The sequence below is a fragment of the Monopterus albus genome, unplaced genomic scaffold (genome assembly GCF_001952655.1).
Source record: "Monopterus albus unplaced genomic scaffold, M_albus_1.0 scaffold380.1, whole genome shotgun sequence".
NCBI classification, from domain to species: domain Eukaryota; kingdom Metazoa; phylum Chordata; class Actinopteri; order Synbranchiformes; family Synbranchidae; genus Monopterus; species Monopterus albus.
The window spans coordinates 200,528-218,107 of record NW_018128260.1 but is presented as its reverse complement, the minus strand read 5'-3'; the positions used below and the strand labels follow the sequence as shown (position 1 = coordinate 218,107).

At 39.3% G+C, this 17,580-nt stretch overlaps 3 protein-coding genes across 3 annotated transcripts in view; 2 read left to right on the top strand and 1 right to left on the bottom strand.

Annotated features, from left to right (window-relative positions):
* The first annotated feature begins 1,129 nt into the window (after positions 1–1,129).
* LOC109951373 (potassium voltage-gated channel subfamily E member 2-like) lies at positions 1,130–2,228 on the top strand. The gene is made up of 2 exons (XM_020585845.1): positions 1,130–1,265; positions 1,838–2,228. Exon 2 carries the CDS (start codon positions 1,838–1,840, stop codon positions 2,156–2,158), a length of 321 nt encoding a protein of 106 aa, XP_020441501.1. The 5' UTR covers positions 1,130–1,265; the 3' UTR covers positions 2,159–2,228.
* A 1,483-nt stretch (positions 2,229–3,711) lies between these two features.
* casq2 (calsequestrin 2) lies at positions 3,712–7,766 on the top strand. The gene is made up of 11 exons (XM_020585841.1): positions 3,712–3,948; positions 5,389–5,473; positions 5,631–5,731; positions 5,833–5,944; positions 6,391–6,464; positions 6,537–6,667; positions 6,772–6,817; positions 6,912–6,966; positions 7,136–7,236; positions 7,320–7,394; positions 7,485–7,766. The coding sequence occupies exons 1-11, from the start codon at positions 3,712–3,714 to the stop codon at positions 7,644–7,646; spliced, it is 1,179 nt and encodes a 392-aa protein (XP_020441497.1). The 3' UTR covers positions 7,647–7,766.
* A 1,913-nt stretch (positions 7,767–9,679) lies between these two features.
* The window catches only part of LOC109951362 (vang-like protein 1), an 18,378-nt gene continuing 10,477 nt past the window's right edge, over positions 9,680–17,580 (bottom strand). Inside the window, exons 5-11 of the mRNA XM_020585829.1 lie at positions 17,241–17,556; positions 16,803–16,978; positions 15,774–15,907; positions 13,723–13,867; positions 12,479–12,713; positions 11,534–11,614; positions 9,680–11,248 (exon numbers count right to left, since the gene is read on the bottom strand). Coding sequence (XP_020441485.1) covers positions 11,030–11,248; positions 11,534–11,614; positions 12,479–12,713; positions 13,723–13,867; positions 15,774–15,907; positions 16,803–16,978; positions 17,241–17,556 — 1,306 coding nt within the window. The 3' untranslated portion in view covers positions 9,680–11,029. The remainder of the gene's footprint in view (positions 11,249–11,533; positions 11,615–12,478; positions 12,714–13,722; positions 13,868–15,773; positions 15,908–16,802; positions 16,979–17,240; positions 17,557–17,580) is intronic.

Here is a 17,580-nt window from a genome sequence, read left to right as displayed (position 1 = left end):
GAGCCAGCAGAGATATTCCGGGTGTTTTAAAGCAACATTAAGTTGTGAAATATCAGAATATTGAAATGCAACATTGTCAAGATATGCAGATGCTGAAAACTGGCCAAAGCTTGAGAAAAACAGAGGAAAGAGTCCAAGGTCTATGGATGAAGTTGGTATACATTTTGATGCAAAATCTTTCTTTACCATATTTGCAAATGCAAATTCTATTTGCATAGGACACCAGCTTGTAATGTTTGCATGATGGGAGGTCTGTATTTGTATTCCCCTTTTTTATTTAGATATAAATAGTTTAAACTATTTTCTACTTCAATAGTTTCCCCATTTTCTACTTCTGGCTTCTGTCTTTGTGCCAACCTAATTTTCACTTCCACTTTTATCTACACTCTGTTACATTTTTCTTTTGCTACACTTTAAAGAAATAAAAGTCAGCATAGCGTCATACTGCTGGTGCAGCATAGCAAAATATAAATGCTCTGGGAATGATCAGAGGTGGCTGGAGTCATCTGCTCCAGCAGTGTGCCTCTGGGAAATGGGGTGGGAGGGTTACCACTCCTACAAAAACAAGAGTTCCAGTTTTAAGCATTCCTGTCAGCAAACAGATACCATGCAAAAGAGTCCAGGGTGCTAATGTAACACTGATACCTTACTGATACCTACCCGATATATGTCACTGAAAAAATGAAAGTGCATGTGACCCTAAAATGTGTAGCATTATACTGCCATCTAGGGGGTTTTACCATAAAACTACTGCACACTGGCAATCAATGTTCCCTTGTATCCTGCTCCATCTATGTGGGCGGATTAGGAATTACATGAGAACAAACACACCATCCAGCCACTCATAAACAATTCAGGCCAATCTTTAATTTTCTATTTCCTGCCTTATTTGTTTCTATTTGGATATTAATGTATGCGTTCATGTCTGTGCATGTGTGTATTGTGTGTGAAATACAATGACTTCTAGTACTCCTGTTTCTTTATCAGCTTAAGGAAACATCAGCATTTTGTTTGCCTAACATTTCCAAGGTCGTGGCACAATATCTCTCCCCCTCACCCACACGCACACACACATGCTCAAAACCTTGTGTTTAATCAGGAAGAAAAGATTAATGAAGTAAATAAAATATGAGCAGTGGTTGACTGTGTTGCTGTGAAGCTAATGACTTTGCTGCTAACTCCAAACAGCAGTGCTCTTTATCTGTTACATTTTATTTTGGTCTGCTCGCACTTCAAAGTATCGGCCTTCAAAAACCTGGCAAAAGGTTAGTAGATTATATAAAACATAATAATAGAGTGTTTTATTTTAAGCTGCTAACTGCTTTCTCTTGTTTTTCATATAAGGATAAGTGGGTGGACCAAACTTTGAAGCAGCTAAATCATAATGGTGTGAGGGTAATTGATGCAAATGATAATGAAATCAGTCTGGCGGTGATAATTGGGATTTTTGTATTTGTATTACTTGTTGCATGTTGCTTTAAACACTTACATATCACAATTTGGATTGCAAGACTTATTTGAACTCGTATGACTCATCTTTGTTAAGGTTCACCACTGGTAACATCAAACCACAGTCCCACAGCGACTTTGGATTTTCATTGGACTCGTCTTAACTTTACATTAAATTCCTCCTTATTTAGTTATGACTGCTTTCTGTTGTATTTAACTACTTATGACATGAAACCAAGTTTGTTGTTGATGTATTTGTTTAGTAAATGGGCTAATTACTTTAAAATTGCCATGTTCATTATAGCCTTGGAAGTGAATTTGCACAAATATTAATAACATTTGGATTCAGTAGAGATTCAGTTTATCCCTTTGTTTTCTCATTAACTAGATGAGCATTTCTGATTGGTCCAACCTGACCCTTCACCTGGAGGAGACCCTGACCGGTGCTTTAGGTCACTATCTGGACAACTGGAGGCGTAACATATCAGCTGCAGCCAAAGCTGTAGACAAGACACTGGAAGAGGAAAACTTCAGGGACGTCGTCTTGTATTTGGTGGTGATGATCGGCATGCTTGCCTTCATTGTTGTGGCTATCCTGGTGAGCACCGTCAAATCTAAGAGGAGGGAGCACTCTAATGACCCCTACCACCAATACATCAAAGAAGAATGGACTGCTCAGGGTGATGTTAAAACTAGCTTTACAGCTTGAAAATGCATTTATAGACCCTTAAATCACAGCAGTGGTCATCATCATCACTAGATGCAGCAGGAGCAACATATACTGTATATTTTCTATTGTAGTGTGTGTTACTCATTCTAATTAAAGCTGTAAACAAAATAATAAAGTCTAATTGATGCTGTATATCTAACCAGTGGTATCTAACTTATAAACACGACCTACTGTGTCATGTTCCACATGTATTCATCTGAATTCTTTTTATACTGAAGGTGGAAGTTACATTTATTCTTTTAATCCACCATATGAAGATTCTGCCAGTGCTGATGGTTAGACTTTGTCACATTCGCACTTGTAATTCTACCACTGTTCACCTTTCATCCATCTATTTTTACAGTACTTCACTTAAGTGGGTCTCATGGGTGTTCAGCTCTTACAGCTGGCTTCTTCTCTTCAACTGTTCTTTTGTAGCTAAAGTAGTTGTTTATTGGTTACAGGTCGTTTTTTGACTGATTTCCATTTCAAGGTGCTGATATTGTGCATGTTAGCTTTCCATATAGTCCATGCAAACTGCAGAAAATACCTAGGATACAAGTAGGCCTTCTTCTACTGGGGAATTACTTTGTGAGAATCTTAAACTTTTAGTAGGGGCATCACTGTAACACTCCTGAGTCAGTGGCTCATGCATGTTTCTACCTGCAGAGGGCGGCAGAGGCTCCATCTCAAGCAGACAGAAAGGAAGTAGATTAATGAGAAAGGCAAAAATAGAGCTGCAGCTGCTGTTGCTTTGTCATAGTGTAAACATGGTGTATGTGAAGATTAGAGGAAGGTTTTCAATTGATGTGTAGGTTTGTTGTAAATGTGCAAATGTTGCACAGTACATGTACATAGATACTGTACATAGACTCATATGTATGGATGTATGTATAACAATTAACACAGACAAATGATCTGACTTGATCTTTACACACCTGTTGCAATAGTTCATGAGCTGTCATGTAAAATATGTTCATTAACTTTCTACTTTGGCACCAAACCACCTTGGTTTTGGTCCTAACAAAACTAAATTCTTCAGACTTACCAAACCTCCAACCCTCTAGTGTACATCTCTCTTCCTTAAAGAGCCATGTACTGTAACTCACTATTAAACCCCCAACTCTTGTCCTCTACTATCTCTTTCTCATTTGCCATTTTATTTTTAGCATTCAAACAACTGGTCTCCTAAAAATGGGCCTGTCCTGCATGAGTAGGGGTAGAGGAGTGCTGCTATGTATGGTTTCCACCCTCCACAACCCCACAAGCCTGACAGTACTCCTCTTTCGCCTTTGTGTCTGCAGACAGAAGGCTTGAAGGAGTGATCGCATTGGAAGAAACAGGTGCTGGGTCCTGAAGATGTTTCTATGGACAGCTTGGGATGCTTGAAAACTGCCACTCACTGACCACTTTTTACCTCTAAAACTTTCGGTAACATTTCCTACATTTCTGTACCCATCCATAGGTCTCAGGTGACCTTTCTGGTTGTGCAGTCTCATACTGTGAAACTAAACCGTTCTGTGACTACTGGGGGATTGTGGTAGATCTGGACCATGCTTTCCCTTTGGTTGTTCTTGCTCCCTTGCCTGAGCCTTGTGCCTCTGGCCTCGGCCAAGAAAGGTCTGGAGTTCCCACAGTATGATGGGAAAGACCGCGTCCTAGACATCAATGACAAGAACTACAAGAAAGCCTTGACGAAGTACAGCATGCTGTGCCTGTACTATCATGAGCCCATACCAGAGAACAAGGATCTTCAAAAACAACACCAGATGACTGAGTTGGTGCTGGAGGTAAAGTATCAAGAAGCGGAAAGCAAAGGAGGAAGTAGGTAGAGAAAAGACATAGGGTCAAATTAAAGGCACAAAGAGAGGGAGAAGAGCATGGATACAAAAAGTTATGTGTGTTGGCAGTGGAATGAGGGACAGGACAACAGGTCGATATAAAAAGTATGACTCCACAATAGTGCTCCAACAAGCAGAACGCATCCTGGGATATGAAATTTCAGATATTTCTGTTTTAATGTTAATACTGTTTGAGTTTCCTCAAGGTCACTGTATAAGTGTATGTACCTTATGAGTCCACAGTAGTCCAGTGACATGTAATGTTCTCACTTAAGGCTATTTCAGCCTAAGTCAGTGTATGTTTCCATTCTGTAGAAATGCATGAGGCTAATTCTTGAGCTATATTTATGAAGGGCACAGCTGCCCTCTCCTTCATTGTTATTTTATAACTTCAAGTCCTTAAGGGTATTTTATGTTCAGGCTCAGCTGAGTTGCTGGGTAAATGTGCAATTGACAGATTAAATGAGCCTTGCTGTTTGAATCACATACAGTAGAAAAAAAAGTACACTGTCTCATGTTACACATGGCGAAGAGTTGATCTCTGATTTGTTGAAAGTAATGTGAGCCCACTTATGAAGTTCTGGCATTTGCTGTTTTTATTTTACACAGCTCCAGTGGGTCATGTCACTCTAGAGTCAGGCACCATGTACGAAGAACACAGTCTACTTAGTGACTGCTAGTGTAAAGTGAGCAGATATAGTAATAAACATATTTGTGTTCTCTTTGTTAATTTGTGGATTTGATATAAACCTTTGTTGATCCCTTACCACCATCTAAACTGATAACAGGATATGAATTGTGCCACCTGCACGCTCACACGTGCATTTTACACAGTACAGACAACTTGTGAGCCCATGCAGCGCTGTTATTGCTCAAAAACTCCACTGCTCCACTGGTTACCTGGAATTTTGCCCAGAGCTTTTCCCTGTGCATTGAAGAAATCACATTAATCATAAACTGAATAGGCTTGTTCCATTTATTTAGGGATCACTGTGGTGGGAGAGTCCAAATGTCAATCAGCTTACCCACTATGCTGCACAAAACAATTGCCAGAACAATTATAGAGGCTCTTGCTTTGGTTATATTTAGAACAAGGCAGTCTGGGCCATTATGTAATGTTGTCATTACGGTCCCCAAGCAGCTTGGGCACCACTGACAGCTTGCCAACTTTAGTTTTTTTTTCTTAAGATCTTATCCAGCACCACAGTCAAGCTACCATTTTTTTCCACACAAGCAGCCTCACTGAATATTTTCACTCACCTGGGATTTTTGTTTGAAGAACTTAGAACCCAGAATTAATTTTTTTTTTTGTCCAGCTTCTTTACATTGTTTATGTTTGGTCCTGTTCTTACCATTTAGTCCATCACAAACCTTTTCTTTTGACTGCAGCTTGTAGCTCAGGTTCTGGAAGAGAAGGACATTGGTTTTGGAATGGTTGATGCCCACAAAGATGCAAAGGTGGCAAAGAAACTGGGTGAGCGCAGCATAACTTTTATTTAACCCCCTTTATCTGACTGGTACTTGCAAGTATTGAAGGATTACACTTAATTACAGTTATTAACCCTAAGTTAAATAACATTAGGAACAGTCTTTAACTAAATGTAATAGCTTGCAATTTTCTTCAATCACAGGTTTGGAAGAGGAAGGCAGCATATATGTTTTTAAAGCCGACCGAGTGATTGAGTTTGATGGCCTGCTGTCTGCTAACACCCTGGTGGAGTTTTTGTTGGATGTGAGTAGACTGGTTGAAGGGGAGATTCCCAGCTGCCGGCACTAATCAACACCAGACTTACTCCACTACTTCTCTCTCTACTTTCTGTGCATTTACTTTAGCTTCTGGAGGAGCCAGTGGAGGTGATAGGAAATGCTTTGGAGCTGAGAGCCTTCGACAGGATGGAGGAAGACATCCGCCTCATTGGTTACTTTAAGAGTGAAGACTCTGACCGTGAGTGTGTGAGGCTGTTGGCATCTTTGTAAATGTATGTTTTTGGTGTCTGTGTATTGTCTGTGACTCATGCCCTTCATTATAACATGACTGCAGTTTAACCTGCTCATCTCCATGGATTTACAGATCCATTTTTACCACTGCACACACAGCTGCCACATGCTTTGGAAGGACCGAGTCTAGAGTAGTGTACTTATAGTGATGAGCTGCAGCTACAGTACATCCCATCAGACCAACTATGGGAGCATTAAGTGGAGGTCAAAGTTAAGCTATTTCCATTCCCTGATGTGCAAATGTCATGCATACACCAGTCAAAGAAAGCACAAATATCTGTGTTCAACAGGGACATAGCAAAACCCTGTTGTGCTTAAGTACAGTATTACAACATGACAACACTGAGCACCCTACATAACCCATGTTTCCTCCTTGTTCTCTTTTATTCTCAGATTATGAAGCATTTAAAGAAGCTGCAGAGCAATTTCAGCCCTACGTTAAGTTCTTTGCCACTTTTGAGAAATCTGTAAGTAACAAACACACAAACAGTTCAACAGACACTTCATTATTCATGACTGATCTGTCATTGCTGCTTCAGGTGGCCAAGGAGCTGACTCTGAAGTTGAATGAGGTGGATTTCTATGAGCCCTTCATGGAGGAACCGGTCACCATTCCAGGCAAGGGTCACTCTGAGGAGGATCTGGTGGCATTTGTGAATGAACACAGACGGTAAACAAATAGCAACATTGAAATAAATACTCCATATAAGTGTAGTTAGGATTTTTTTTAAGTGTATTGTAGTGTAACATCCAAGGTGTTTTCTGTGCCATTAGACCAACTCTGAGAAAGCTGCGTGCAGAAGATATGTTTGAGACCTGGGTGAGTGATCCAGATACAATATCAACAGCTTTAAATTTAGTTTTCCCAGACAGTTAGAGTAACTTAACATTTATTTTTTTTTTGGTTTTCTTAGGAGGATGATATTGAGGGCATCCACATTGTAGCTTTTGCAGAGGAGGAGGATCCTGGTGAGAGCGTGTTATATGTTATACCACTTTTTGTTATTGGTGGCGATGAGGAACATGATCAGTCAATCAATAATTCAAATTTAGTATAGCACATTATTACAGTCCCAACCAGCAGTTGTACAGCAGAGATTTGAATCAGCTAATGCTGCGTGATATTGCTTTCTGACAGATGGCTATGAGTTTTTGGAGATCCTGAAAGAAGTGGCTAGGGACAACACTCACCTACCTGACCTCAGCATCATCTGGATTGACCCTGATGACTTTCCCCTGGTGAGCCATGACAGCTTTAGGCTTAGACAGACAGAAAGCCAGTGAAACTTCAACGTGATCTTTGGTTCTTCTTCTCCCTTCAGCTGATCCCCTACTGGGAGAAGACCTTCAATTTGGACCTGTTTAGACCACAGATCGGGGTAGTCAATGTTACAGATGTAAGTCCATGACAACCTGATGACCTGTTTGAATGTAGTGTTGAGTTTCTGCTGCCGCTGTTTGACTTCTGTGTCTGTGTTTGTGAGCAGGCCGACAGCGTGTGGATGGACATGGAAAATGAAGAGGATCTGCCCAGCGCCCAGGAGCTGGAGGACTGGATCGAAGATGTTCTCTCTGGCAAAATCAACACTGAGGATGATGATGATGATGACGACGACGATGATGATGACGATGACGACGACGATGAATAATTTATGAACAAGAAATCGCCACAAGCTTAAGACAACTGTAAAGTACATTTTTACAAAACTTATACTGAATTGCTAAAAATGATACTAATAATAAGTCTATTTAATATCCAAAGTTTTCATTTATTGATGGTGTAAATAAGTCTGGAGCGAGTTTTGGGAATTTAAAATAACTAATAAATACATGTATCAAAATGTCTGGATCAGACATTTACCTCATACATGACATTAATTTACAAAATATAAGTGTTCATAATAAAGGTCTATCAAGTCAAATTTTATTTTTATAGCCCAATACAACAAATCATTTTCTTAATTACTGTACAATAATTGTACAATTCTGAGGTACTTTGGGTCCCTTCATGTACTGCTACCTTATACCTACTCCACTACATTTTAGAAGGAAATATAGCAGTTTCCTCCTCTATTGTTCCATTAATCATCTCACAACCCCTCTATGTCACATCGGTCAAAATACATAGTTCTGCATACACGTTAATTTGTATAATTTAAATACATTTAGCTGATAATACCTCTGTACTTTTACTTAAATAAAATGTTCAATGCAGGACTTTTACTTTGGCAGTTTTGGAGTATCTTTACATTGTTATATTAGTAATTTTACTCACGTGAAGGATCTGAGTGAGCAACACTTTTGAAATGTTATCATCTGTGCAGTTGCATAAATTGTGGCCCATTGTCTTCAGTGTCAATAAACCAAAGTGGGTCTTAAATATATTTTTCCAGTTCCCTTTCATTCTCCACCCTCCTTTCAGAAACTACAACTTCAGAAGCGAAGTTTGGCTTACCTAGTAAAGGTACATTTTCTATCCAGGCGCTTATGGCTTTAAAATTGTAAAGCCCACATGCGGACAGTCTCGATTTTCAACACAGAGCCTCTAATCTCTTCTTTCACCTCTCACTATACTTTGTCTTTCACCATCATGTTTATTCTCATCTGAATCAATGGGGCACGGAGGAGCTGCTTAGGGAGATAATACTGTCATTACACAACTGGAGCAACTAAAGAAAACTTGTCCAAATATTCCAGTACAGTCCTGTTTGTCTTCCTCTCTGCATTCCTGTACTTCTTTTTTTGGCTTTGTTGCTTTCTCGTTGCTTGCTCCTTGTCTCTCTCTGCACACAGAAACAACAGGGAAAAATTATACTGGAAAATTAAAAACAACAGCAGAATCACCCTGAACAGTAACCAATGTTAGACACATTTTTTTAAATTTAAAAAACAATCCTGCATTATCAGATCAGTAATTTGTGTTATCAAGTGGTTAGTGGAAGGATTTTTGGACCACAACATGAGAACGATTTTTCCCACTATCTTGCCTATGGATGCTTTGGAGAAGGTCTAGCACATTTTCAAATGATCTATATCTTTTATAGTCACAACTGCAGAAACACCGGTGATCATACTGTTAACAAAAACATATTTTAAATATAAAGTACAAGTGTGGTGGATTGCCTTTTCTGCACAGCTCTTTCTATATACCTGCTTAAATTAAAGCTGAGACTTTCATTTTAATGCAGTATTCATTGTTTTATTTCTAATGAATGTGCTGTAGAATGGAGCCTGAAGAACAAAAACAACAAATTAATATCCAAATACATTCTGGAGTGTTAAACTGGCTTTTTCACAGACTGAAGGTGTGAGAAAAGTCACCTCCCTGTTGAATAAAAAATAAAAAATGAATCCAATTAAACAGTTCTAATGAGGATTAAAAATATTAAACAAACCCTATTTCTCTATAATCAGTGATAAAATCAATATAACTATAGGCCTAAGTGCAGTGTTAAATTCCCCAAATAACACATGTACTTACAAATATCACTATCCAAGTGTTTGTTATTATCACCAAGCTACTGTAAAATGTACTACAGCACTAGATTCTACCAATGAAACTACAGTGAAATAACAGACATGTATTCAAAAAAACGGACTCAATAAACTCACCGTATATATTAATGCTGATAAATTCAAAGTTCATCATTACATAAAAATACAACAATAATCAAATACCTTAAAAATGTCAATACAAATATTTATTTTTGTAAAAATGTGACTTTGACACAGCTGCTGACTTGACATGTTCTCTTGCATGAAAGAAGATGGACCTGCATGATGTTTGCTTTCCCAAATGTACAATCTGTTTTCTTTTATTCTCTTCTACTCACTTCTTCTCTGTCTCTCTCTCTCTCACACACACACACACAGACAGAAGCACACTTGAAAACGTCACATGTATGCTGAGCAGATCCTTAATATGTATAACTGAGGCATATGTGTAGTCAGAAAGTATTTACAACTGTAACACTCTAAAATCCTAAACCAAACTACACCGTCAGTGACCACAGTAACACTTCTGTAAATATACATTTACAATATAATGTTGTAACACACGCAGAGGATCTAAAAACACATCAAAATATTCATCCAAACAGTGTGACTGTTACTCATGATAGTGTTCCTGTTCCAGTAGTGGTCGATAGGTGGCGGTAATGTTCACAGACAAAATACTGACAGTGGGTGGATTTAATCTAAGATGCTTTAATTTACACTATGTTTTCACTTCTTTAAACACTTGCCAGGAAGAATCAAGTGTCTATTAATTTTAGCCAGGGATTTTATGTCAGAGAAAAAAAATCTTCTGAAATACCTCCTGTAATCAGTGCATTGTTTTATGAGAATCTCGTTGCTCGGTATGCTGTAATTCATTTGGCTATCAGGATTTATGTTATGCAGAGAAAATACATTCCTCTACTCCTCTTTATGGTGTGTTAGGATCAAATAAGGGGCACAGTTCTGAAATCAAACAAGGACAAAAGCATAAACTTTAGCATGAGATATAAAAATGTCAGCCACGTGAACCTCAGAGCTGTCCAAACATTAAATCTCTCTCCTGGCCTACAAGAAAAATTAGCACACACTTAACTGTACAAATGCAAACATAACAAGCAGTCAGATGTGTTTGTTCACAATCTATCGGCTAGGCCCTTTGTATTCAGCTGTACTGTGGTTGACATTCAGTTCAGGAGACTCCAGTGATCTGTCTGACACTTACAAACACATCTTCAGCTATTTACAATCAGGTTATCACCACAAAGCGCAGACAAACACGATTAAACAACACGTTTAAAAAAGCACAATTGATTTAAAAGTGTGGCAGAAGAAATTATATTCACATATAAATACTGTACATACATCTGTAACACAGGACAGTTAAATAAGCATTGCTAAGACGTAGAAAGGTTTTGGTGAAAAAGGTTTAGTTTATATCAAATGTCTTGGTTACTATAGTAACGCTACGGAGAAAGGGGATAAAAGTTGAGACAAACTCAGATTATACTACACTCAACATACACACTTTTGCATCCTAAATCACACACACTCCTAAATCATAACCTCTCCCACACAGGCACACACTGGCACATGCAAATAAAGGAAGAAGAACATTTGTGAGGGTCATTTGAAGTGCATAGAGAAATACCTGAACTGTGTCAGGACTGAGAAATCCAAGCACATTCCCTCCTGTTTTCTGTCTTTCACTGTCTTTTTTTGTCTCCCAGCACAGCGACAAGGACAAAAAGATACTCTGTGTGAATAAACACAAGTACAAAAAACAGTACAAAAAGCTATTTTTGAAAAAAATCTGTCAGTCCTGTAAGTCCATATGAGCAGCAGCAGCACAGTGGGTCTGTTAAACTGAAGTTTCTGATTGGAGTAGCAGTATAAACTTATGTGACTTGGGGTCAATGTATTTTTCAGTCAGTCGGATGTATGGGATGCTTTTAATGGTGACAGCTAAGCTAAAATCAAGACACTTCAGTAGGAACTCTGTTCCCTCCTTTATGCCGCTGGTAACAGAAGCTTCGCTGACCAAAGTCCATTGATCAGCCATCCAGCGCTCAGGGCCATACTGCAGGGTCGGACCAGGGGCCAAGTAGGCCTCAAGGAAGGCCTGGAACACACAAACACAGCCAGTGATTCTCCAACATTCAGTTTGGGTGGGATGGGTCTAACATCTTTTGGACAATCATTCTTGGGGAATATGGCAACATTGGTAAACTACAATTATGCAAGGCAAAAAACACAAGTTGACTAATGCAGACTTAAGATGAATGCTAAGCTTGAAATGTGTTGTAAGCCACAACAGCCTCAGATCCACACCTCTTGTGTGTTCTTCATACCGATGATTACCTGTGTTTGGCCCAAATATATGACATTTTAAACTGTCTCACTTTTTTGCATTTGATGCCTCCCCTTTTTTTTCTGAGGACATATGAGCAGTCAGACAATGATACATACATTTTGAAAAGCAGATGGGCACCGAATTTGCTGTTGTTGTACACACAATTTAATGTACATTTTGGTGGTGAACCTTTGGTTTTAACCTTAAGTAAAGTGGTTTATATAAAGTTCAGGCTGCATGCTTCCTCTAAGTGAAGTGGGCTCTTTGTTAAACTAACTTAAGAACTGCAATACCACAGTTTATGCTGTAGTGATGAGATTTCTTTGTGGTTTTGAAGTGCCACAGTCCCAGCTTAAAAATATTTTGAATAACCAGGCTATAGTGTTGGCTTGTGTACAACCTGTCTGATCATCAAAATACATTTTTGTTGCCAAGCTCCATTTGTCATCATGCCGGTGAGTACAAATCAATCACAATTGATAGACATGATGACCAGAACTATGAAAATAAGATTCTGAATGTAATAAACAGGAATAATAATTAAAGGCCTGGAAACACTGACTTCTGCAGTGTGAAATATTCTTTTCTTATTAAAACTTCAGTTTTCTAATTCAAGGTTCAAGGCAAACTCACTTTAGGGCTCATGTTATTGATGAGGCAGAAAGCAAGATGTTTCTGGATGCTCTCCATGCTGTGGCAGTGCTGCCTCCTGGTAGTGCGGAGGTATTTCTGCAGGGCACGAGCCATAGATGGAAATATGGCAAGAGCTGCTTCACGCACATCCATAATGTCAGAAGGTGTTGCAATCTCATCTTCTTTCTTCATCCGCCGGACATGAGTGAAGGCCTCCTCTACAGCCACCACCAGCCTGGCAGTGAAGCACCACACACATACACCATAATATTATAAATGTTCATCCATGCAGGTGGGCATAAATAAAAACAAAACATAAGAAAACTCCAGGTTTGACTTATATTGTGCTTTCTTTCACCTCTTTAGGCCCTCACTGTGTCAGGAACAAACATTTTACATCATGATGTGACATAAGAAGAATCTTCTCAGCAATTCAAAATGGGGTAATTTGCAAGTTTTCTGGTGTATTAAACCAAATGAATTTGCTTTGTGCATAAGAAATAATATTTAAATAATAAATGACCTCTATATTCAGTCTCTCATATTTAACTTTGCACTGTGTAACGTTTAAGTTGATATGAAAGTGTAAAATTCTGACTGGTGTTGCTGTACTATACACAGTCATTGTTAGAGGAAGTACTCAAATTGTTTATTTAAGTAGCAATACCACAACGTAAAAAACAAAACAGTTACAATGCATTCAAAATGTTACTTAAGTAAAAGTTCAGAAGTATAAGCATAAAAATATACTTAAAAGTGCAAAAAGTACTCATTATGCAGAATGGCACAGTTTACATTAATGTGTAACATATTATTGGATTATAATTATTGATGTATTATTGCATACGTGACATTTAACGCTGCTGCTGCTAACTGTGCAGCTAATGTTAGCTACATTATATAGTTATAATATGAAGTACTTCTTGCTGGATAGCTTGTGAATTTTACACAAGGATAGATAATTACAAGTCATAACAAATATACTATATGTTGTTTTATGAATCTCATTCAGAAAATTAAATTAGTAATTAAAGTAAAATGTAAAAAAATGCAGCGAGTATAAAGTACAATAACTTTTTCTGAAATGTAGTGAAGTAGAAGTATGACGTACTCTAGCAGAAAACTAAAATATTCAAGTAAAGTACAGATACTTAAGTACAGTAAAGAAGTAAATGTACTTAAGTTACTTTCCACCTCTGTATGCAGTCACCAGTATGCTGTCATGTGTTCACCTCATGACTCACCTGGCTCTACGTTTGCGGACTCTTCTCTCGTAGTCGGCCTCTTCATAGTACAGCTCACTGTGGGCGCTATCTTTGCGTTTGGCGGCAGCTATCGCCCGTGACTGATTCCCGTTACTGGACTGAGCCCCTGCTGTGTTCCCTGGGGCTGAAACAAAAGAAAAGGGCAGAAGCAAATTGCTTAGATCAGTTTCAGCTGCAGGAAGTGGTGCCTGATCCCACCAGACACTGATTAATGGGCTGCATCTCAGTCTCAGTCACATTAGAGAAGAGCTCAGATCTGAAGCACCACTGGAGGTGTAAAACAACTGTAAATTGACCTACTGGGTCAGTATTGTGCCTGATTCATACTCCATGCATGTTTGAGCAAGATTTGAGGACTGTATGTTAATCATTGTAACTTATTTGGGTCATCCTGCCAGATCATGTGTCTCAGTCACAGTAAATGTTAATTAGAGCACTGAGAAAAGAAGCAATTTTCACTGGAAGCATCTCCACAAACAGTCTGATGCAGAAACCTTGTTACTGAGGGGCAGCAGATTAACTCTTCATCATTTTATATTTCAAAGGCCACAGCTTTCACCTGATTTGTGAATTTACTGGTTTGTATGGCAAACCCATAAAGCTAATGGAGCTTTTACAGCAATAAGTTAGAATTTTTGGGGTTACATTTCAAGGGGTTGAGATCTGGTCTATATTTACAAAGATCAGTGCGGTTTGGGGGAAGTTACAGAGAGTAAACCCTGCAGGTCAGGTAAGGATATAAATCATCCAAATCTGATCTGCATATGTATGTTTATGTTTGTGTGTAGGTGAGACAGAGACTGAATGTAGCAATAAAACAGGGGTAAAAAACTACTATAATGCAAACTGTGCACAGGGAGCACTATAAATATTTTTCATTGAAAACAGCAGGGGGTAAACAGCAGCTTCTTTAGCTTCCTGGCCTACATATTCATATTATAAGAAGAGCGACTGGGAATGAACAGGGAGTGGGTTTGTGGGGGTTGAAGTGGGTGAAAAAATGAAAAGAAGAAGTGGGAGAAAGAAGAAAGCAAGTCACACTGGAGATGAGCTGAGCGGGAGGAAGGAGACATGTGGAGGCATGTGAGGAATAAGCGTTACTCTGATCAATTATTTAAGGATTGAAATTATGCAGCCCCCTTGAGGCCTTTCCACTGCACTCTGGTAGAGAAGGGGATGGGGCGGATGAAAGGTGCTACAAAGACACCATACCCCACACTGCATCCCCGCCATAAATCATCAAATCCACTGTGCTGTGTAGGTGGGGGATTGACAGGAGGAGAGTGGAGTGCCCTTTTGACTGTAGCACAAGAGGTTAATATGTGGCCGGGAGGAAATACATCAAGACCACTGCAGTGTCACAGATAGAGTATGTGAGTGTCTGTGTGTTGGTGTGTGTGTAGTAGGAGTACTTTCTCCCGATGTAATATGTACATAATGTCAGGAATGGAGGCTTTATAGTGTGGTAAAGATGAAACAAACTAAATTGTGAAATTAGCACAGCTGCTAACTACTTAAAATAAGTCAATTTTTACCATTGTTCATACCATTGTTGTTGTTCATACCATTGTTATTCTATCTTAGTTGTTAGTTAGTTGCATTAGACTAATCTAAGAGCCAAATTAAAACTGGTTTAATACAACAGGTCAGCATCAACCTTTCTCATTTTGCTAATCATTGTGCTGCATAGGACTACTGTTTCCTGCGGTACTAGTATTCACTTCCTGCTTACTGTGCCTGTACTTGCTACCAGATTGTTCACAGATTAAGCTCAGTAATTTCTAGGTTTATCTGAACAGCTATTTTTTTGAGTCACAACATATGCCTGCACTACTTAAGCATAAAGTCTATAGACCTTACTTTGTAAAGTGTCTTGATACGACTTTTGTGTAATTTGGTGCTATACAAATAAAATTGAACTGAATATAAAACATCTTTCTGACACAGGCTGACCACTGAGACCCAATGAAACACTAAGAGGCACATTGACTGAAATGTTCAACAATACATGAAGAAATTAGGTGACTAACCATCTACGTTGTAGACCTTTAAACCAGCCAGGTGTTTGGCAGCCCGGTGCTTTGCAGCAGAGAGAAGTGCTGGGTTATGGACTGGGAAATCTCTGTAGTAATACTCCAAAATGGACAGAGCAGCCCTCTGAATGCTGTGTAAGATGAGAAAGATTGAAAGTGAACACTCAGAGAATGTAGGAATGCAATTATGGCTGACTAGCATAAGACACAGAATAATGCCCCTGAATGCACTGAATGGTTTTCAGACAAAAGAAGATACTTTCTTTTGGATCTTATGCGTTGCTCATCCTTGTCAAACTCTGGAACCTAAATTACCCACACTGGAACTTAATTGCTGACAGGTTGTTTGGAGATTTGGATGTGTTATTCTAGTAGCTTTTATTGTAGCCACAAACAGACATAGGAGGGACATGAGGAGTGGGCTTTTACTCATTTGTACAGTAATACTCTCTAAAATTTGCAAATAGACTTTGATGCACAACATTGGTGCAGTCCCCTTTAAGTTAATCATATGATGTGTATGCTTAATCCATTTCTGTATCTCATAGAGGTCTTAACTTCCTGTTTGCCATCCTGAAAAACCATTCAAAATCCTACACCAAACCTTACCCAATTATTGCAGTTGTTTCTGTGTACTGTCACAGTTAAATGTTTGTCCAGAGCAGAAACAAAGTCATTTCTTTCTGCTCTGTACATGGGCCTGTCTCCGACACTTTCGCATTGCTCCCCCCAGACTCTCAGAATAGCTTGTCCTGAGCAAACTAGACTGATGAGTAAATCAATTTTAGCCTGTGGCAGTCTCCTCTGTGGATATGGGCCTCCAATTACACACATACTTCAACATGGTAGAGTACAGTTGTGACCAAGTGCAACTTTATGTATCTCGGTGTGTAATGTACAGAAAGGTCATGTTCATATGTAAAATTGCAAAAGCTTATTTTACATTCATCAGTCTTGTGTGTCATTAGGAACTGCATCCATGTAATGCACATAGACAAAGTAATCATAGTGAATGAGCATACATACCTGAGCTGTCCTATGTTGTAGTGACGTGTCTCCCCGTCTGTGGAGCGGATAACGCAGATGCTGTAGCAGGGTTGGAGCTGGCGGAGCTCCAGCAACACTACGGCCAGGTAGTGGACAAACAGCTGGGAGTCCACAAGGGACACAGCAAACTGGACAATACCATGGTAGTCCTCGTCCTGACCAAAAAAAACATTCACTGCTGTTGGATGAAAATGACGTCTTTCGACTTTATTTAACTACAAAACCTTTATGGTGCTGAAAAAAAATCCTGTTTTCAGAAACAGTCATGGTCAAAATAGGCAGCCATAGCAACACTTAGATAACATACCAGAGATAACACAATATATGTCCCAAAATCAGAAAATAAAATGAAAGATTACTTAACTTTGAAGCCATAAAAATACTTTTAATGCTCTTACAGGACACTTTCAAACCCACCTGAGCATCAAGGATCCGGACCCCATAGAAAAGCCAGTAAGACATGGTGAGCAGGAGAGTGAGTGTGGTGAGGAAGGCACGGTACACACACACTCTGGGCAGACTGGCGCGGCCCGGTCTGAGAAACAAGGCCCATATGGCCACCAGGAGGATAAGGAGCTTGAAGGAGATGGAGAGGAAGAGTCCCTCACAGGCTGTGCCACAAGCCTGCAACCTGTCTGGCCATATTACTGCAGGAAGGAGCAAAAAGACCAGGGGTGTGGCCAACACCAGCAGCCCCACACATGAGCCCACAGCCAGGGGAAGATAGCGGCGGAAGCCCCGGGGCCCGGCCCCGACT

Bases quoted from the DNA above. Each gene is read 5' to 3' on its own strand.
- LOC109951373 (XM_020585845.1), top strand. From the start codon at position 1,838: ATGAGCATTTCTGATTGGTCCAACCTGACCCTTCACCTGGAGGAGACC.
- casq2 (XM_020585841.1), top strand. From the start codon at position 3,712: ATGCTTTCCCTTTGGTTGTTCTTGCTCCCTTGCCTGAGCCTTGTGCCT. The intron at 5,945-6,390 runs GTGAGTGTGTGA...TTTTATTCTCAG, and splicing joins TAAGAGTGAAGACTCTGACC to ATTATGAAGCATTTAAAGAA. The intron at 6,967-7,135 runs GTGAGAGCGTGT...GCTTTCTGACAG, and splicing joins TGCAGAGGAGGAGGATCCTG to ATGGCTATGAGTTTTTGGAG.